Source organism: Pseudovirgaria hyperparasitica (assembly GCF_010093815.1).
Source record: "Pseudovirgaria hyperparasitica strain CBS 121739 unplaced genomic scaffold EJ05scaffold_6, whole genome shotgun sequence".
In the NCBI taxonomy this organism is placed as follows: Eukaryota; Fungi; Ascomycota; class Dothideomycetes; order Acrospermales; family Acrospermaceae; genus Pseudovirgaria; species Pseudovirgaria hyperparasitica.
In genome coordinates this window covers 614,874-636,280 of record NW_022985554.1, presented here as the reverse complement: position 1 = coordinate 636,280, position 21,407 = coordinate 614,874, and the positions used below count along the sequence as shown (strand labels likewise).

General features: G+C 50.5%; 3 protein-coding genes across 3 annotated transcripts; 1 reads left to right on the top strand and 2 right to left on the bottom strand.

The window, feature by feature from the left end:
• Positions 1-2,866: 2,866 nt before the first annotated feature.
• Positions 2,867-3,920, bottom strand: EJ05DRAFT_330180 (uncharacterized protein). Its single transcript, XM_033740841.1, has 2 exons — positions 3,707-3,920; positions 2,867-3,321 (listed from the first exon to the last, which is right to left on the bottom strand). Exons 1-2 carry the CDS (start codon positions 3,847-3,849, stop codon positions 2,967-2,969), a joined length of 498 nt encoding a protein of 165 aa, XP_033601485.1. The 5' UTR covers positions 3,850-3,920; the 3' UTR covers positions 2,867-2,966.
• An 8,820-nt stretch (positions 3,921-12,740) lies between these two features.
• On the top strand, positions 12,741-15,806 carry EJ05DRAFT_437667 (uncharacterized protein; the record flags this gene model as incomplete). Its single annotated transcript, XM_033741799.1, has 1 exon — positions 12,741-15,806. One exon carries the CDS (start codon positions 12,741-12,743, stop codon positions 15,804-15,806), a length of 3,066 nt encoding a protein of 1,021 aa, XP_033601484.1.
• A 2,450-nt stretch (positions 15,807-18,256) lies between these two features.
• On the bottom strand, positions 18,257-20,634 carry EJ05DRAFT_537396 (uncharacterized protein). Its single transcript, XM_033749382.1, has 3 exons — positions 20,095-20,634; positions 19,897-20,008; positions 18,257-19,837 (listed from the first exon to the last, which is right to left on the bottom strand). The coding sequence occupies exons 1-3, from the start codon at positions 20,268-20,270 to the stop codon at positions 18,443-18,445; spliced, it is 1,683 nt and encodes a 560-aa protein (XP_033601483.1). The 5' UTR covers positions 20,271-20,634; the 3' UTR covers positions 18,257-18,442.
• Between the last annotated feature and the right edge of the window lie 773 nt (positions 20,635-21,407).

The following is a 21,407-nucleotide window of genomic DNA, read 5'->3' as shown; positions in this document are numbered from 1 at the left end:
AATATTAAGATCTACGAGGTCTCCACTAGCGCTGCTGAGAAGGGGAACCAAAAAAAAAAAAAGGAAAATGTACAGCTAACGTCGGGGCCGGGGAAATACTTTGTGTGTCCTTCAGCATTGGGATTTGTTTGCTTTTGCTACAGCGGGCTTGGTTGTGGTGAGTGAGAGGGGGTAATACCGTCAGAGTCGACGGGATAGATGGGTAGAGAGAATGGATATCCTGTATGCATATGCACACGCACGCGGGGGAGGCGGTCTCCGAGATAACCGCTGCTCATCCATGCCCTATTCCGGGGCCGCGCGGGGTGAGTGGGTGGTGGGTGTGGCATCTTATCTACACAGTAGTTACTACTGTAACCTGCGTCTCGGAACACTGAGGTTCCAGCGTCGATCACTTTTGCATCCCGGTCTACTGGCCCCCCCAAAAAGGAAAAAAAAAAGGAAATGAATGAAAAAAAGCCCCAAGATATTATATGTATCCCATTCTTGGGCGCTTTTTCGGGATGCTATCATATGTATGGATATTAAGGATCGGCAATTGCATGTCCGGTGGATGAGCGAAGGTTTTCGCTTGGAGTGGAATGAATGAATGAATGCTAATTATGTACTGTGCTGCGCTGTTTGAAAGAGGTTTCACCGATCGATCTAACATGTTGAATCTCGATTCTATTGGTTGATTGGTTGCTAGTGATGGAGGAGGATCTAGATCCCGGCTGCGAGATCTGATGGATCTCGCAAGAGTGTTTCAGGATGCATCCATCCGGCGCGGCTGGGGGGCAGCAATCGATGTTTCGAAACGTTCGCTATCTTTCGTACAGCTGAAGAGGATGAGGAGCAGTGGAAGGAAGGAAGGAATGAAGTAGGAGAGGGGGGAGGATGTCTAAGCATGCAGCCACAGCACACACACAGAGCCTATCAACTCCGCAGCAAGCTAATAGGGCGGAGTGTGAGGGACTTTGGTTCTGAGAGTTGGGTTTAGCTTGGTAATTAGTAGGCTGCACATCGAATGCCGGTAGATACGAACGTCACAATCGGAGTCGGAAGCAGGCTCGTATATTAGGCTTAGTGCAGTTCTGGGTGTGTGAGTGAGGAAACAGAAAAAGGGGACGAGAGTCTGGACTTGGATGGACTCTCTCTTTTTCTGTCTCTGCATGTGCATGTGCATGTGTCAGTCAGTCAGTTCTGCAGATCCATCTATTCGTGCAGATCGGGTCGTTCGTTTAATCAATCAAATCGCAAAAAAGCAAGTAAGACATGTCTCATGCGCTGTGCATCATCCGCGCGCCAGAAGCGGCGAATGAGCACTTGTTATGGATGAACATGGATGGCAGGTACAACGACAACAACAACAAACAACAGCAGCATACAATAAATCGTACTAAAACGTATCATCCTTCCATCAGACGGAATAGCCATTTCTAGACCTTGAGGCGAGATAAGCGATTTCGGCCGAGCTTTCAATCAAAATGTGCTCGTTTAGCAAATTGCGCAAAAACTATAGAGTTTGTGCCATACCTACACGTACCTACACCTAATTGCCTCTCCTTTCCTGACTGTTCCCAAGTGTGGCAGCATCAGGCATGCAGACGATGGAGAGCAATAATGCAAAAATACACAAGGAGAAATCAAAAAAAGATATAGCTTCTTGATGGACAGTGTATTCAACGGGACCGACTGAACCGACTAATACGAAGCCCGCTCCCCAGACCACACCACCCGCCCACACACCCACATCGCCAAGCGAGAGCAAGCATCGGGACAGATCGCAAATCGCACACGCCAAGCCAAAAAGGCTGTTGTCAAAGCCGAAACGGGAGATTCCACGGCACTTTGGGAGCGGGCAAAGCCCATCTACGGAGCGGCGTAGCGCAGCGCAGCGCAGCGCAGTGCTGGATGGATGGATGATGGGATCTTGGTCCAACAGATTCGGGCCGACTCGCACTTTACAGGGGTAGGCTTCCCTGGGATCGGTTGGTTGGTCATGTACATGTATACACTTTCGCCTAATCACAACGTAACCGGGGGAGGCGGCGGGCGCGAGAGAGAAAATACATGCTGATCGCGTCGAGATGCTGGCTTTAGCCCGCACGCATCGGCCGAGGGGGCGGCGGGCGGCCCAAGACCTCCCCGATATAGTGTGTTTGCGCTTAGTGTTTTTGTGTGAGCGAGGTAGGCAGTGTTGACTTGGATAGGTAGGTAGGGTAGATGGGCAAAGACTATTCGAAGTCAACCTGAGGCAAATGGAGAGGCAGACAGACAGGCAAGCAAATAGAAAGGTAGAGGGACTGACAGACAGAGACAGACGCGCTAGACCAGTCCTGACACGGTGACACACGATGCGATCTGGAAGGCCACGAGTTACATGACGTGGCGTTATAAGCGGGTACGGGAGAGAGAGTTAGGGGGGGAGGGGGGAGGGTTTCCGAGAAGGAATCAATTTCCCATTTCGCTGAACATTCGGAGAATGATGATGATAACGATGGCCGCATGCAGACAACCAGTTAAGCAGGGCCAGCATCAAATTGTGAAATGTGCCATCAACTGCATCATACTCACACCATACTCACACCACACCACGCCATAGCCGCGAGAAACGGGGATGAACTTCTTTCTTCTTTGGCTCCTCTTCTCTACAGAACCGCAGACGCAAGACGCAGACGCATCGTGATCGGGGGAAGTGACAGTGTGGAGCCGTTGGGCAGCAATGCCAGGGGAATCCCTGCCGAACGAACCCTTCCCGTTTCCGTTTCCGTCTCCACTATTTTTGGGGAGCGGTAGCTGTGTTTCTCACCAGAAGTCACTGCTCCGAAAGTAAAGCATCCGGAGACCGCTCCGAAAAGGGGGGGGAAAGGCAGCAAAGAATGGTGCGACGCAGGAATGGAAACCTGGAAGACGAAGCGGCGGCGTTGGCGGCGGCGGCGGCGCACCATGGAGAATGGATTGACCATGCAACGCCACGACGCCCATCAGCCGTTGACATGTTTGCACACACACACACGATTGCAATCGAGAAGGAGTTTAGTTGAGCACGGCCCCCGTATTCTGGAAGGGCACGGCATTGGATCCGTGCAGTCAGTATGTGCTTTTTTTATGGGTGACGATATATTTATTCCTCTTCTTGTGTTTGGGCGACAAGGTCCAAGGTCCAAGCCCATGCCCAGCTGTCGCCCAGCTGTCAGTGCTGCGGGTATCATCGCATCGCGTACGGTCCAGTGTATGTGTATGTGCGTGTCTGGTGCGTGTCTGTCTGTGTGTGTGTCTGTGTGCGTGTCTGTGTGTGTGTGTGTGTGTGTCTGTGTGTGTGTGTGTCTGTGTGTGTGTGTGTCTGTGTGTGTGTGTGCGTGTTTCACACATCGTCGATGCAGACTCGAGCAAGACTGGCAGCGGTGCGTACGGAGTGTATGCACAAAAACACACGCACACACACACACATAGGTCCTATAAACGGACAATTGTTGGACCACAACACTCCACACCACATACCAACATCGTCACGATGTATACGATGCGATACGAGACTCCACTATTGAGCTGCGTTGCGTTGCGGGTGAGCCCCCGGTCTGGGGGCTCGGGGGGGCTGAAGAGTGGAGAGGGAGGGGGGGGACCGCAGCGCCGAACTTCTTCTATGGCAAGCAATTATTAGATCAGATGAGATCTAAATCGCAACCGCCCATCTCGATAAGCGCCGCCTGTCATCAGTGGACATGCGTTGTGTGTGTGTGCGTGTGTGTGTGTGTTGAACAGGCATCTTCGTTTCCTCCAGTCCCAGGGATGTTCCTCGCTGCCACCCCTCCCAAGCATCATCGGAAGCGCAAAGTCTGGTTTAGCTTCAAACCCAGCCCCAGGCATTGAAATCACATTTCGACCGCGATGCCACCGTTCAAAGGAGCGCTCTCCGGCTCCCTGGTCCCTGACTGACGTCCAGCTGTGCTCTCTCTCTCTCTGCTGAGAATTATCGAGTGCTCAGCCATCCACGAAGAGGGAGGAGGGTCCGAGTACTCCTTGGCACAGAATGCTCAACAACGATTCGTACGGTAGTTGAGCTGCACACGTTCGTTGTTTCCCTCGCCCTCAAAATAGAAGGTGGTCATCATGAAGCTATACCAAAAATAGGGGCACACAGATTCCTCGAGCTTCAAAGTCCAATACAACACAAACACAACGCGCATGTGCCTACTGCTCACACATCCAGGAACAGACAATACAGATGCCTCAACCGGCTGTAACCGTGGGGCGTATCAGATCCTCAGGACAAGGCGTGGACTGATTCAAGCATGAGCCGCCTAGACCTTGCCTCTTACCAAATCAAGAAAACACTCCAACTGCTCACTCACGCACCCGAGCGATCACGTATCTGTTCGCGGAAGATCATCAGAAGTCTATGTATATTCCCCATATGCAGTGGCCGCTCAATTTGCGGCTATCTCTACCATCTAGTTGCTCATCATGATCCCTAATAAGACATGCGATGGCGGCGTCAATGCGCTTCGCCGTGGTATCTCGAAATAAACATAAAAATCAAGCTGTCGTGACAAAAACGGATTTCCTGGGGCTGGCAACTTCCCTATGCCGTGCCCTCCTACACCATGAGTGGCTTAATGTACAGCCTCATTTATGCGCCGTACTCCTTCGATTGTTTGTACAATAATATGTTGGACACCTACCAACCCCCAAACTACAAGCATATATACTCGAGGCCTCTGTTGTTTCACGATTGATGATGGATGCCCAGAAACGGCCCTACCCTTGGGCCGCAACAAGTCCTGGCCTTAGACTCTCGATGCGCCGGCGCTTTATCGTTGTTGAAGAAAATAGAAGTCGGCTCGAATGATCGGAAAGGCAGTATGACCGTATAGCAGAGAGATGTTGCGTGCCCAAGGGTGTTATGATCGACTCGGCAGATGAGACTCGAATGATGCTCGGCAGATCCTGGCACGATCCATTTGTAGATGAACGGTAGCCGATAATCACGCTAATAGTGGATCTAGCGCAGAGTACTGTGCATGATCATGCGGAGCCTTGGTTGAGATGACATTCCACCGTGGACGGGCCGATAGGGCCTCTTGTGTTACAACACTCCCTGAATGTCATGCTCGTCTCTGACATAGCTGTGAAGTGCGATTGGGTATGTTCAGAGTCTTGAGATCCACTCATCACGATCCTGGAGAACTCGGACCTACTGATTTTGGCCGGAGATTCGAATTGCCGATGGCGGTTTTGTTGGTGCCCATCTTGCGTGTCAATTTGGCGTAGTCTATGAAGTGTTAGTATGCAAGGGAACTGACGGAGCTCGATGATACATACGAAGTCCACAGGCATTACATAATGTTCGAGCGCCATCTGGTCCACGACGCCATTCAGGAGTCTCGGCTCGATTGCAACTATGACAGCGACCTGGTGGTGCAGCTCGCTATACAGACTTGTTAGTTGAAGTCATCCTAGATAGGATAATTTATGCTTACGCCTCGCCGTTTCTTTGGATCTGGTCCGGCGAAGTCACCGACACGTTTCTGGTCATCGGTATATGGACCTTGATTTGGCTCTTCATATCCGTTGTTCATGGCGTGGTATCTTTGGTCTTGAGCTTTCTCGGCCATGACAGTTTGCTGCGTGTGAATAAGATGCTGTATCCTTTTCAGACAGTCTTGTATCCGTGTGCTTTGTATCAAAAGACCATCAACCTCTGTCATTGAAGGAATTGAAACATGCGTTGGACCCATTCGCTGAGCTGTCTGGGTTGCGCGCGCGCCGTACGACCTCGAGAAATCTAAGATCCGACCGCTGCCTTCGGCAATTTCATTCAATGATGCCTCTAGGTCGAAGTTGTCAAGGTGGCGCTTTACGGACTCGCCGTATACTGCGCCAGGTTGCCGGCCGTTCTTCTTCATCTCCTCCACGTTGTTTGCATCCTCTGGTCTCCAAGCGTCCCGATACCGGGGTGGTGCGGGATAGGTAGAAGTTGGCGCAAAGTGGGGTCCAGGAGTAGCCTGAGAAGGAGCAGAGTAGGGGTGGTTAGGATGAGAATGTGCGCCTACGTATCCGTATGGCAGATTTCCAGCTGAGTGAGATCCAGATTCAGGAGCAGACGGATGGTGTGAGCCATAGCACGGCGGTGGTCTACTCGCTTCAATTGGCGAGTCCATGGTTCTAAGGTGTAATGATGGCAGTCTAGATGCATGGCCGGTAGGAGTGAAAGATGGTCTTGAAAAGGAATCCGATGGACCAGGTCGTGGAGTACCAGAGGTAGCTGACGTAGGATTGGCATAACTTTGCGAGACTGCAGCCGGATAGACAGGTCCAGGCTGTGAGAGCTCGGGAGCGAATGGCCGATGCGATACCTCAGATGGTGAGGCGGCATGTGAATGATGATAATGTAGTGGTGCAGAAGAGGGAGCAGAAGTCGGTGCATGTAAGTTCTGCGGAGGTGGATATCGCTGCTCAGAATTTAGAGCTTCGTGTATTGATGGTAAAGAAAGTTTCGCAGGTTGGCTCTGGTCCTTGTCGTCTGCTGACGTACGACGTGCATCTGGTGGAGATAAGTGACTAGCGAGAGCGGCAGGGCCATGGGCTGAGGCATGATGTTGAAGACCAGTCAGTGATGGCCTTGATGCTGCTGGCGAGTACGGGGTACATGTTCCCGATGCTGAGACTAGGCTGTCTTGCTTTTTATGAGCATCCCTATCTTCTCGCTTGACCGGAGCCATATCTATGAGATTCATTGGAGGTAGTGCGGCGCTGTGAACAAGATCAGCAACACAGTCAGAGAAGAGAAATAGGGTGACGAACCTATGTCTTGGACTCACTTCCACAGCTGCCATGGTGCATAGAATGGCAGTGATTCTTGCAAAGATGGCCTATGCTCCTTGAAGCTGAATTCTCTGCTAGAATAGTCTTCTCTTGCAACACTTGTAGGTTCGGTTACCTCGAGAGCAGCATTTGTTAGTGTTAGCCAGGCGTTCTGGTAGCGTCGTACTGTTGCTCAATGTAGCTATATCCGTAGATGTGGCGATGTGCAAGATGGGGTGGCCAGTATCAAATTCCAGTGTAGCAGATGAACGGTCAAGAGGTGGAGACCAGGATTCGTCGATATTTAAGAGGTCTGTCGCGACAACTCTCAAAGGTGCAGGTAGAGAAGAACGAAGCTTGGACGCTCGATAGACTGCAACTGGGAAGTATGACTTGAGATAGTTGATGCGCAATTACCAGCCGAGCGATCGTACGAGGTCGATGATACCTGTCGAGCCTAATACGGTAGGATAGATATTGCGAGGAATGAGCGTCGTGGATCTGGTTTCGGAAGACGGCAGGTGTAAGAGATTGACAGGATCCCGTTCCGACGAGGAGGGAGATGGGGAGTTAGCCGGGAATTTGAAGTCGAGCACGAGAGTGGATGTGCAAGAATAGATAGTACCTAGTAACGAAGTGTAGGGTTCTAGGAGGTAGAGATAGGATGTGGTGTGCATGGAATCGCAGTGGAAACGGGTTGTGTGAGATTTACGTGGGTATAGAAGAGGAGCCAGTTCCAGTGACGCCTTGAACTTGGACTGGGAACCGGGATGGAGGAGAGAGACAGAGAGGTAGAGATGATAATTAGGATAGGGAGCGGGCACCAGCGGGCATGGCACACACACAGCTGGGCAGAATCAGATTGAGTTGCGATGGGTGGGGTCGATGGGCGGGTGAGTGGGCGAGTGGGCGAGTAATTAGTGGGCAACTTAGTGGGCAGCTTAGTGGGCAGCTTAGTGGGCGATGCCGCAAGGGATTTTGGGCCCATTCCCAAGCTTCTCGTCGTAATGATTGGCACCTTTTTTTTGGCTGCATTGGCAACGCCGCAACACCGCAACGGCCCACCTGCAGCGGCCCAGATGCCCAGATGCCCCCCCAAAAGCCCCCCCTCGCATTCGGCACCTGCTGCCCCCTTTCCCTTTCCACTTCCACATCTCGCAACGGGTCCCGCACGCTCAGCATTGATACCTATTACCTACTGTGACTCGGAGCGCCCTCATACTGCTGGTGTGAGATGGTATGAGATGCAAGATGCGTTACGATTCATCCGAGATGAATCCATCGTTCGTTTGCGCCCCCAAAAAGCCCAACATCTGTTTCGCTCTTCCGCCGGCTCACCACTACCAGCCAAGTACACATAACGAATCGTGGCTGGATCGCTTCTAACGCTTTGCAGATGCAAGACGGGACATCGACGCCCTCGGCAATGTTTCTTTTCTTTCCGGCCTTCTACGAGATGTTCGTGCAGATAGCCGCAAAAGGTACGATCTGGTCTGGTCAGCCCTCCCCCAATCCAACCCTGCTCCGAATCACAGCTAACCCTCCCTCCATACCTATACCTTTCTCCACCACAAACCCACATTCCCTGTCCGGCCCTGCACCCCAGAGCGAAGACGAGATGTGGCGCATCGAGCCGGGGTGGGGGATGGTGAATTGTTGATGCGACGGGATTGAGATGCATCTGCATCTGATTCTCGTCCAGGGCCCCTTGCCAGACAGCGTACGCTTTGAGAATCGTACACTCCCAGAACGGCCAACTCTCAGTGCCGTGTCGTGTGATCAGGACATACTTTGGCTGCAACCTAGGATCAAGCGCGAAACGCTGGCGTGTACGATGTACGGCGTGAAAAGCCTGGATAGCAGCTAAAGACGGGGGGAGGTCACCGCTCGCCCATGACTCGTCGGCCGCACTCGATTCGCGTGGAGCGTTCCCTCGGGAGGCTTTAGACGATGACGATGCCAATGCTAATTGTGCTACCTAAAGGCCCTCGATATTGAGATGCGTGGCAACAATACTTTAAAAGGCCGACTACCAAATGGCAAGTTCCATCACTGGCTTTGCCATTCCTCGTCATATCTGCTTTGTGTATGACACAGGACAGGCATGTCTGATTGTCATTCATACACGACTTCTCCAATTCTCGTGCACATGACGAAAAGCAATAATGCTTTTTGTGACTGATAAGCATGAGAAGACGGCGGTAATGACAATCTTAGTCACCCACTCACTACACTACGCCATCTTGAGGCGTTCCTGGCTCCTGGTCTGACTGTTACGGGATACTCTTCTTTCGATCTCTATGGAGCAAGTTCTGTCATATGTCACTCCCTAGCGTCGATTTGGCCATGCTTGAAAAAGTCTCGCCATCGATTCCTGCTTCATATTCTACCAACTCCTTAACAAAGACGTGCTCCGTAGATGACATTTGTGGAACCCTCAGCCCGCTTCTTATGATATGCAGCTGAAGCGCGGACCCGTACGTACCACATCTCGTTTTCGTACATAATATTCATCTCTCACACCACTGCCAAGCACGATCACCAGTATTCATAAGGTAAATGCTCTTCCTGGCTCAGTCTTATTGATTTCTTCCAATGTTCTATAGAGCCATCAATGCCTTAGCGCCATATTGGCGTGGATTCTTCGTCCTTGAATGAGGTGAGTATCAAGAGTAGACTCAGCACGTGGGTGTGATGGGCACAGAAACTCGTCGACACGCTCTCACAAAAGGATTGATCAGGACATGAGTGTCAGAACTTCACCCTACCCACAACTTGCCTGCACTGTGCTCAGCCTCGAAGGTTGACCATGGATCAGCATCAATCAATTGTCCGTGTCTCGTTCAGCGGTGTACATGGGTGACCAGTAAGTACTCGCCTCCCCGAATCCTGGATGTGTTACGGAATATTGGACAGGCACGCACAAAGCTGTTGTGTTGCGCAGGTGGTTGCTGTCAAAAATGAAGCGCGGTCCAAATGTGCTGTGCCGTGAACCATATCAGCCGCGGACTATTGTCTACGAAGAGAGCATCAGCCAATGAATGGCAAGAAACTCAGCGAAGCTGGAGCAATCCAAGCCTGACGATACCCGTCCGGGCCGTAAACGTTCCAACTCCAGCCTGACTGACGATGACGGTGAAGCCACGTGGAGTGGCTCTTTTAGTGTCCTCTTTTCCTCCGTCTATTAATCAACTTAGGTACGCACTAAACTTCGCTGTACCCGGTGAACAGCTTTCAAGAATCAACCTTTGAACCAGTTTATTTCGGCGCTAAATTCGTTACCTCTGGATCTCGTGCGGCGCAAGCACATTTTCTCTCATTGTATACTAATTGGAACTGAGTAATCTTAAACACAACATCCATGCTCCCTTTCGGACATCGTTACTGAAGAAGAAATCTTCTTCCCCCTGGATCATTATCGATGCGGCACCTTACCCATACACATTAAGGCTTGTTAGCGTCGTCGAGTGCCGAAAAGGCGCTTGAAGTTTCCTGCTACGCTCTCTTTCGAATCTTGTCGAATTGACACATTCTGTACCCTAATCTCTCTTGGTGAATGATGTCACTACCACCTGTGATATATGAATCGCATCTCTTGTTCGCTACTGATGATCTTCTCCGTACCTATCAGGTCTTGAAGCAGACAGGAATTGCGCCTTGTGTCTTGTCACATGGAGCTCAAAATCCCGAACGGATCGACAGATATCTACCTGGTTTGATTTACTTTTGCTTATCTCGGAGACTTTCGGGAGATACATAATGTCACTTACAACTAGTAGGGATGGCGATACCTTTAGTTCTACAAGATTCTGTCACACGTCGACGAGGTAGTGTCTGACAATCGATAAGAGTCGCCACCCGCTAATGATCGAGATCGATACACACGAGGTGCACATTGTACTACGCAGTGGGATATTCGAGGCGAAGGCTTGACCCAGCTGCCGACCATCTCGCCTATGCGGTCTTATCGTTCGTCGAAAGCTTCGCGGTCTGTCGCACAAGGTAATACCACAGAGGAAGTCGATCAACACGCGGGAGTTCATTCAAATATCGATCTAAGCGACATATAATATCGCTCGAAGCGAGACCGCCCCTTCTAATCTACAGGAATGCAGTGCTTAAGGTTGCACAAAGTGACATTAGCGAAGGTACAGCACACTGCTGCAACGTATATGTGCTTTGCAGCTCTCAATAAAGCATGGGCGATCCGGCGAGTGATGCAACTACGCCGACTGTGGAATCTGGTACTGATTTTGTTGCGGCGTGGGCAACGGTGCAGAGGAGAGGGATGTACGGTATATGACAAGCTACCAGTCTTACTGTCTTACAGACGGCGTCGACGGCTAGGCTTTTGATACGCTTCGCAATCTTAACTACGGTGCTTGGTAAACAGCAAATGAAGATGTCTTCGTAAAAGACCGCCATTTGTAGATCTTTGATGGTTCTACAACACTCCTAGTGATATGGCGAATAGGTCAGGTTGTTCTAATATATGTATGCGAGTCGCTTGGCACTTGCGTAAACCTGCATAGCAGCATATATAGCTTGTCCGACCGCGTAAGACCTTGCCGGCGCTATTCTCTTATCATATCGATACAGAACAAAGCTAACAAACGTCAAATGTGGCAAGACAAAGGCAGACACTTAACTAGACGCTTGAGGGGTTCGGTTCGGTGATCTCGAGGCTCATCCACCTCATGGACCATGCTTGCATGTGCATATACGGGGTGACCACAAGGTATTTAGTCTGACGAGGCGAACCGATGCAAAGATACGCATCATTAACAGTACATTCCCTGGCATGCAGAGCAGCATTATGCCGTCGTGGCTTAGCTACAATTTCATTACTGCACAGCTCTGTGAACCAGAGCAGCAGCAGCTTCATCTGACGGCAACACTCTTCTGTAACGCAAGGTAAGAGGCACACATGACCTCACATCTCATAACGTACCTCGACAGTGACTATGTGTTCGTAAAGACGATACTACGATTCTAGAGATACCTATAAGTACATGCTGGGCTGAGAGCTTGAACTTCCGGTCCGTGCTCGATTCGCAACACATGAATACGCAGCAATAATTTAGGATCACATTGCCAAAAACGACACCTCTCAATACTATAACGTCGACAACCTTTATATATCCATGAATGATGTGTATAGGGCTGACCGCTCACGTGCTATGATCGGTCGTCGGTGCCCAGCTACTGTAGTAGAAGCTACGCTAGCATTGACAGACCCTGGAATTCGGCGCAAAAGTGGTTCGACATCAGGCCATCTTGACGGATCGGGTAAGGTTCTGGCAAGGGCTGCCGGACCGGATGGCGCCCATGAACCCTCGAACATCACGATCTCTGACTCTCTGCTTCTCTGACTCTCTCACCAACGTCCACGTACACATTTCCATTCACATCATCTCGCACAACGACCTCATATACCCTGGCGCACACGCTTACGCCACCAGCCGTCTTCTTCTGTCTCTTTTCCGTCTGACTGAAGGTGTCTGCTGTTCTACAGTATCTGCCCTGCCAACCCCGGTCACAAACTATCAGACTGGACGCGGACGCTGCTCCCTTTTGTGTCTTCTAACCCCATTTCTTCAATCAACTCCCTGCCTTTGTCATCGCTTCTGCATGGTCCGTTCTGGATTAAGCCCTTGACATCCTAGTACTCTTGGGAAAACACGCGACTTTGCTTCAGCTGTTCGTTCCATACTATTATGCATCCCCTTGCATGATCCATATTCTTCTTGGTAAGCCCTCTCATTGATGCATGCTACTACACTTTCTTCCCTCCGTCGAGAACTCTTGTGTCGCTCATTTGACCCCTCGATATTGGCCCAAATACAGCTCTGTACACATGATGCTTTTCGATCCCGCTGACGAGGATGCCGACCTCGAGCAGACGTCCGTATGTAGACGTAAAGAGGTTTGATAGCTCTGGTGGCTAACGAAATATGTTTGAACAGATCAGCCTATTTGGTGACTTCGAGGATCTCGACTCGCCTGTAGAGGAGGATTGTGAAGGTTTGACCACGGCCAACAAGTCTGATAGTATGGAGGACCCCAACATGTCTAGCGAGTTTCCGTCCTTCAACGCAGCACCATGGATGAATTCCACTGCCGCAGAAGATTCTGCCATGTTGGCACGATCTGGGTCTCATTTCGCCCAAAGCAATTGGGAAGAATGGATGCGTTGGGAGCCAGGACCGGAGAGCCTTTCTTCGAATTCCGTAGACACACCAAGTCTTCTCCAGACTGATCCAGGAACTTCTCCCGACCAAAACAGTCAATCAGACTCACATACATTGCAAAGAAGCAGTCACTCTCCAGACACACATCACCTCGACCGCAGTAGTGTTCGGAACGAGCATTCCTTCGACTTTGGATCAAACCTAGATGTTTCGTCCGGCTACCAATTCAACTACTCTTCTCTTCCTGCATCATCAAGAGATCTCCACGGCTTTCCAAATGACACGTACCTGGAACCGTTGGCATGGGAAAATGGTTCCCAATTTAGCCTTAGCAATACTGGTCCTTTAAATGCCGAAACCATGAGCAAAGCCGCCGGTCAGTTTAAGCTAGGTACGACACCCTCATCAGAGACATCGCCATCTGCAGTCAAGTTCAACCCCACTCCGGTCACTTCAGGATCTGCAGGATCTGAGTCTTCCCCTGAACCTGCCCGCCCGGAGTTCAATAGGAAGAAACGCAAGGCTTCTACTTCTGATGAGGAAAAAGATTCATCAGACAGGCAAGAGCCAGTGAAAAAAACAGCTCACAACATGATCGAGAAGCGATATAGAACAAATCTGAATGATAAGATCGCGGCATTGAGAGATAGTGTCCCCAGTTTGCGTGTTATGTCCCGTCCGAACGGAACATTGGAGGACGATGATCCAGAGGATCTTGAGGGCCTCACTCCTGCTCACAAATTGAACAAAGCAACAGTTCTTGCAAAGGCCACCGAGTACATTCGGCATCTTGAGAAAAGAAACAAGCGCCTCAATGATGAGCTTGCGGATTACAAGACTCGGCTTGACAATTTCAATAAGCTCGCAATGACAAGGTCTATGGGCATGGCTACGATGGCTATGGCAGATAGTGGAATTAGGTATTCAGAAGACACCTTTACTGGATCTTCATCATCACTTCACGCGTCCGCTCAGGCCACACCCCAGGGTATGATACCAGTACCGGAGAGTATGGCCAATCTCCATCGTCGCAATAAAGCACAATCTCACTATGCGTCTACGCCCTACGGTAGCTATCTGAATCCGCCTCCGGGGCAGAATATGGCTGGCCAACCACCCATGGTTCAGGGTCGTGGCGGTGGCGGTTTCATGAACAAGATAATGATTGGTTCATTCGCAGGGTTGATGATTCTAGAAGGTCTAGCAGAGCGTAAGGAGTCAAATGAAGACACCAAGACAGAATCTTTGTTTGGCTTACCGGTCGAGCTTTTTGGAGAATGGGCAACCATATCTATACCACCTGTCACTGGTTCCAATGGACCTGGCAACGTTCTGCCTCTGTTTAAATTCGTTTTGGTTATCTTCGCGCTGATGTATCTTGCTTGGCCCATCCTCACGTCCAAGCCAAAGTCCAAGAAAGCTCCTTCTACTATCACGAGAGTCACGCCGACTCTGTCGCTTGCCTCACCTGTTGAGCTACGCTGCCAAGCATGGCTCACAGCCGTCCAGTCAATATGGGTACCACAGCACAGCTTTTTGGCGGAGATTACGGCTCTTGGTCTCAAGATATGCAAGCTGAGCACGCGTCACCTTATTGGTTGGCAGGGCTATGCCTTCTTGACTGGAGCCACAAGGGAGCAGGAGGAAGGACGAGTAAAGGCCTGGTCCATCGCCTTGGACGCACAATTGACTGGAGGCGATGCAGAAATCAACGTGAGACGCTTGATATTGACTCTCATGGCCTCAGGCACTCTGCCAGATACCCCTGGCCGACTAATGCTCAAAGCATTGCACATCCGCGTCCTTCTCTGGGAAGTAGCTAACACGAAGATCGGCGCCTGGTATAAATTCGAAGAGATCAGTGCGAAGCTTGCGCGTCACTACTGGAACCAGGCTCGAGCCGAGCACAGGATGATGACCAGCCGGGCAGAGATTGTCGATAGCGAGCGGCTGCCTACTCATCTTGCGGCCTTGCTCGACATCGAATGTGACGATGTTCTTGTCCATCCACTCATTCAACGCGCATACAACCTTGCCTGGAACAAACCAAGCGGCGAGAATACTGATGTCGACCTGAGTCTTGACAGCGTTCTCGAAGACTTTGCTATTTCAGGACCACTCGATGCTTTGGCTGCGTGGTGGTCAGGCCTGATCTTGAACCGCGCACTCGTCGACTCGTTTGATAAGGACAGCACCTGGACTGAGGACCTGAAACTCGCGGTCGATACGGCACCTCCTAATTCAGGTGCACAAGTGCGTGCGTTGGTCGCCAAGTCCATTCTGCTGGACAGTAACAGAGACGAAGAGGTCGCTACTGCCTTCAATGCCGTCCCACTCAAGCTCTCGGAGTCCAGTTCAGCAGCAGGACCACTCATGAATGTCGTCGGAACGGCACCTGTTTCGTCCGATGTTATCAAAGCCCTCACCATGGCCCGCTGCCTATCTCTCGCCGAAGCAAGCAAAGCAACAGGATCAGTCGAAGCGCGCATTCGCGCAACCTTCCCGATTCGCACCAACCTGCTCAACGAGTACACGCTTTCCTTACTCAGCTTCGTGGCTGCATACAAAATTCTCCTTTCATTCAGCAATGACTTTGAGCTATTGGCAGACAGTAGTGAAGGCCTAGAGCGATTGGCCAGCCTGCTACGCCTGTGGGTTGGACGAGAAACGGGCCGCAAGAGTGGGTTTAGTAGGGAGATCAGAGGAGAAATCATCGAGAAATGCGTGCGTCTGAGTAAAGTCTTCACGGGGATGGGGGAGAAGACAGAAAGTGACGACGGATATGTCAGTGGGGATGATGAGACTAGCGGGGTGGGCTTCACGGTGTAGGGAGAGCTCTGGAGTATGGACAGGCATTATGAACATAGCATAAACAAGTATCTGCATTGGGATTCGGACATTAGTGGGGAGAATGGCATCACGGAGCAAGCAATACTGGGCAAGTAAAGCATAATCTTGCAAAGCGTTCAGGCATGACTTGGTTGGGCTGCAGTATACAAAACTGGCCTACGTTTATATGTATAGTTCTAACATTAGCTCCCCGGTCGAGGGCGAATATTTTCATGTTTATATTCGAAATGTACTCTTTGTAGAGCATAGCTTAGTGAGAGAGCTGCTTTGAGCGCTGGTAGCAAGACAAATCAATTCATGAGACTCAACCCACCAAAGACCCCTCCTTTTGCTGCTGCATAGTATTACAATTATTGTTATCATTCATTGATCTCCCCACTGGCACTATCACCAGCCACGAAAAACCTGATCTCAAAGACTATTGTCGTATCATAGAAGTAGCGTAACCGTCAGGCCTTCTGAACGTTGACTACTCAGTCAGTGCCTACCTACCTACCTACTTACCTAGATGTATGTCTAACAATCGACGGTGGTGGCATGTACATCAAAACCTCTTCACCATTCATACTCATTTCCATTCCATCATAATATCCAAGATTTACAATTCGACGAGCGTGCAGTCGCTCACTCACTCACTCACTCACTCACTCACTCAACCCTGTATCATCACGCACATCATTCCCATCCATCTCCTCAGAAACCTTCATTACGCGCCTTACAAAACTCCCAAGACAGCAGACGGTCTTACTCGTCATGTGATGGCTAATACTGACAAGGTACGTATGTACACTCAGTCTATTCCATCTGACGGGCTTACAATCAGGCGAGACTAGATGACCCTTGTCCCCCGTATAGTAAGCCTATATGATACATCTGTAGATTCCGTAAGGGTGTTTTGACAACTATTAAGACCAGATCTACAACCCTCCTGTTCAGGCGTGGAAGAAGGAGATAAGAGAGAGAGAGAGCGGGGGCAGAAATTTGACTGCCAGATGAACCACGACGCATGAAATACGGGAGGGCATGAATGAGATGCACCATGTAAAGAAATATATTTGTCAAGACGAAACGTGGGACTGGCGTGGACGTGAGTGTGGGGCAAGAGGCTATGATCTCAGCGCCATGTATGTGCAGCGATAGAAAGAGAGCCACGGCAACAACTTTCATTGAAAGCGGATTTGTCGTATGTCGGACGTTGTCGTCGGGCCATCTATTGTCCCGTGCCGTGTGTGGTTTCGCAAGAACCAACCCTAACCCCTGAACCATCCGATGGCTATGACGCAACGCAAAGAACGACGCAACACAACTCCTTCGCACAGGCACAGGCTTTCAGTGGTGATGGTATGATGTCTAAGGTATACGCCCCCAAGTGCAAAGCGAGGTATTCGGGCCTCTATCTCGTCCTGAAAAAAATGCCCAGTGAGGTGAGTGTGCCTGCTGCCCAACCACGACGATGCCTAACTGAGTCTGACATTGATCCGAGACGCAGGCAGCAGATGTCGCGGATTGCACCACAGTCCGACTCGAGCGATGGATTAGATTGGTATGTCCTCGCGTCGTGAAGCTGTGGCTAGAACTGATGCATATCCAGCTTTGCGATCCGAACCATCCTGGATGCATGCATGCATATAGGACGCCACACACCAAGCGCAACTACCGCCATGAAACAAGTGACTATGTAGTAAGTAACGTGAGACCAGGATATGACTCCTACACCATGCGCCTGCTATGCTTTGATCCCCCCAAATTATCAAACGAGAAAAAGTAGACGTTGGGCTCCGAAAGGATGTGCGAGTGAAATACACACTCCGGCCGTGCACGGCCAGGAATGCGATCCTGCCTCTGCCACCCATGGTGCTCAGCTGGAGATGTGGCTGGTGTATAGTGCGGCCGTATCGAGGATGGGTGATGTATATTTCACCAGCCAGCGGGAAGGATTGCTCGTGCCGTGGATGTGGGTGAGAGGTGAGCAATGAGCTCATCATAATTACCTTACAGCCAGAGAGACCAGGCAGCATGCATCAGAAATCAGGCATCAGGGGTCAGGCATCCTACGAACCAGTGGCTAGTGACGCCAAGCATCCTTCTGACAGGGGCACTGATCAAAGTCAGTGAGGCTGATGTGATGTATATCGGCCGTTTCGGTTATTGCTGCCTTCCGTTTGTTAGGGTCTGAAATGGGATCATTGTCCGTGGGGCTAGGCGCTAAGGCTGATAGGCTGGGCGTGGGGTCGGCAAGGCGGTGGCTGTGCAGGCCTTTCTTTCACTGCAGAGCTAACCTCCAAACTAGGCTTGGTCTTGGCCATAGCCTCGAATGAATTTATAATTTTGTGTTTAACGGTATGTGGAGTTGAAGGTCGAGTATACGTTGCGACGTTCCCACGGTGTAATGCACGCCCGGTCGATACATGCCGGGAGAGAAAGATAAGAAGAGGAAGAATCAAGTAATGTATAGTGATATACAACTACTTACGCCATGTCGATTTTAGGAATGCACCTCGCCATCAATCCAACTAATGGGGCCAAAACTACGCAGACCTCAACACCATGTATACGCCACGTTATGCCATTTCGGACCGATCCTCATCTCCAGATACACCATTTCTCAAATCTGGTCACCGCCAATTCCCTTGACTTAACTTCAGCAAGCCTTGAACACATGACATATCTTCGCCACTCGAGAGGCTACTTGCTCTTGGGCTGCTTGGTCTCGCGCTGCCCATGAATTGAGCAATTTCTTCGTCATCCTCGGGATCCATATTCTCGGCATCTATGCTTTTGTTTCCTAGTTGACTCTTCGGTTTTCGCTCACGTCTCATCATGGAGCCTAGACTGCTGCTTTGACTCATGATGGTCGTGTTTTCGCCAAGCGGTCGTCTGCCGGAAGATACCTGATTGTGACGACGTGTTTCGGTCGAGCCAAGGGCTGTTTGGACATCATTAGGCTCCCAATTTTCCTTGTCGGATTCGGTGTTCAGTATTTCGATTTCCTCTGATTCATCGTCCTTCTTCTTCTTAGATTTCATTTTGGTCAAGTCTGGTTGCCTGGACTGCATGTGCAAGCGGCCCTGTGCCGTTGAAAACCGGGTTAAGCCTGGACCACCAATCTTCTTCCCATCTGGTTTGACTCCCCTACTCGATGACTGCTTTGCCAACATCATATTCCTTTTCGAAGGCGTTGAGCGTAACGCGCCACTACTATTTGCCCGAATCAGACTGATGGCATTTGCAGCTGATCCTTTACCTTCTTGATCGGCCTGGTTGGCAAGAGCTTTGCGGGCATCGCTGTCGCACCAGAACTCCCATGTACGCGAATCACGAGATCTGCCGTGGGAGCCAGTCGTCCTCAGTAATTTAGGTGCAGGACTGAGATCTTCTTCGTCTTGAAACCGCTCGTGGAGGCCGGCAGCACTGTAGCTCCGTCTCAGAGATCCGCTTCGCTCTGTAGGTGTGGTGGAAGAAGCTTGCGGTCTTGGAGGCGACGGCGATTGATCGGCGTCCGTTACAACTTTCGCCTGGCCATCAGCAGTCATGGATAGACGTACAAAGGAACGGGAGCGTGGCAAGGGACGCGAGTCTTGTGACGTTTCGGTTTTATGCGTTTCCGTTGTTGGCTGAGATGAAGATGAATCCTCGAATATCTTCACAAACGATGCACTCCTTCGGTTCGCAATGTATCCGGAGGGTCTGTTTAGAGGAAATTGGTTACCTTGGGAGGAGAACGTAGGTTGTGAGTCCGTCAATTGAGTGAACGAGCTTGCGTTACCAGTCCTTTGCGAAGATGTGCCTGTCGTTATATCTTCAGCATCTGCATCCTCTCTAATCTCCTCTGTTCTAGGGGCATCCACATTGAGACTGGGCTCGACCTCACAGCCTTCGAGAATCTCATTGTGGTCCTCGATGTTGTCTTGATAATCCGAGGAGCAGTCGAGCCGGTCAGATGACGGAACATCAGAATTTTGCGGACGCGACTTTCGTCGATCATTCTGTCGTCTATTTTGGAACCATATCTGAAGACGTGCAGTTAGCATGACGCTTATACAAGCTAATGCATGGCCTGCTGGCTTACTTGAACCTCTTTCTCCCCGAGCGCCACTCTACTCACGATATCCAGACGCGTCGCTTTGTCTGGCTTGGAGTTTTTCTCATACTCTGCTCTAAGGATTTCCTCGTCTTCCTTGCTATGTTGCCGACGCACGCGTTAGTAAGATTCATCGAACGCGTTCGAGAGTACAGGTTGCAATCTGCGACGAGACTCAAGTCTTACCTTGTCCGTCGGCGTTTCTGACGAGCCAGTGGTTTATTGTCCACATCGGGTGGAAGGTTGTTCTGCACTGTATCCGGGGAGTGTACCACGAATGCAAGGCTTTGTGTTGGTGATATCGAGGATGCGGGCAGTCTAGCGTCTGGTTGGGACGATGAGGGGTCTGAAGCGTGTGACATGTCAATACAAAACACGATGCACAGTACGATAGTAATGAAGACTGATACAAAGACCGTTTGTGTATTCAAAAGGAGTCTGAACGAGTGGCAGAGAGTGCGCTGTACGTGTCGGCGGCTCGAGCCGGTTGAGAGAGTGGTGTTGGCGGTGGTGGTGGTAGTGCATTGACCATCGCGTATCTAGTTACGTAGTCGCGACTTGGAGCTAACAATCAACAAAACATGTAAATAGACACCGGATAGGACAAGCCCGTGTATCGATACAATAATGCCCTGCACAAAAGGTGATGGCGTCAAACGAGAACTTGTCGGTCGTAGCTCGAGCCTTCACAACTACCGTGCATATACGGAGTATCAGTGAATGTATTGGCCTGTCCAGCCTTGTCACTTTGTGACTTGCTTCTACGCGTTTGTTTGCGGGCGCGATATGCTGCCTCAGGCATAAGCAACCTACGTGCGACCCACGCTACTAGGGGATAACAATACACTCCATTGCGGCTGAACTGCACTGCCCGTCAGCATCGGACTTCACTTCGGGCTTCCACTTCTCAATCATACCTAGCCTAAAAGCTACATCTACATACCCCATGCGCCATGACATCGCGGCAGCTTTCCCGTCTGATTCTTTTGAACGGTCATGTTTCCTTTCCTTGACCTATGGTTTGGGGTCGATCATTTAGTCTTGTGATATTCCGGCCCCTTGCTGCTCTCCAAACAACTCGGCACCTCCCGACAAATCTGTTGGGGTCTGCACATCCTAAGGGAGTCATTGGCAGACACTCTGGCTCACGATACCGGTTGAGAGCCTTGTCTTCGCCATGTGTACTACTTCGAAAGACTTGCAGGCCTATTCAGCTCGGACTACCTTTCTTTTTGCTACTTACTGCCCTCTCACCGTCGCCGATTCATATCCCTCTGACAGGGTCTTTCTGTCTTCGTTCCGTTCTTGGCTTTCTACCTCGGCCGAGCAAGTCTACATGCACGCCAGTTGGAATTCAAATTGCTAAAACTCTAACGGCCGTTGAGACGCTCAGGCATTGTGTGTTGCTGCGGCGTCAACCTTCAAATCATTTCAAGTCTTCAGGCAGCAGATATCACATCATTTCATTCGTCATGGTTCATCAAGTCATTGTTGCTCAT

Bases quoted from the DNA above. Each gene is read 5' to 3' on its own strand.
- EJ05DRAFT_330180 (XM_033740841.1), bottom strand. From the start codon at position 3,849: ATGCCTGGGGCTGGGTTTGAAGCTAAACCAGACTTTGCGCTTCCGATG. The intron at 3,322-3,706 runs ATGTCCACTGAT...ACACACAGACAC, and splicing joins CACGCACACACACACAACGC to ACACACACACAGACACACAC.
- EJ05DRAFT_537396 (XM_033749382.1), bottom strand. From the start codon at position 20,270: ATGTCACACGCTTCAGACCCCTCATCGTCCCAACCAGACGCTAGACTG. The intron at 20,009-20,094 runs GTAAGACTTGAG...TCGGCAACATAG, and splicing joins CAGAAACGCCGACGGACAAG to CAAGGAAGACGAGGAAATCC. The intron at 19,838-19,896 runs GTAAGCCAGCAG...GCACGTCTTCAG, and splicing joins TCGGGGAGAAAGAGGTTCAA to ATATGGTTCCAAAATAGACG.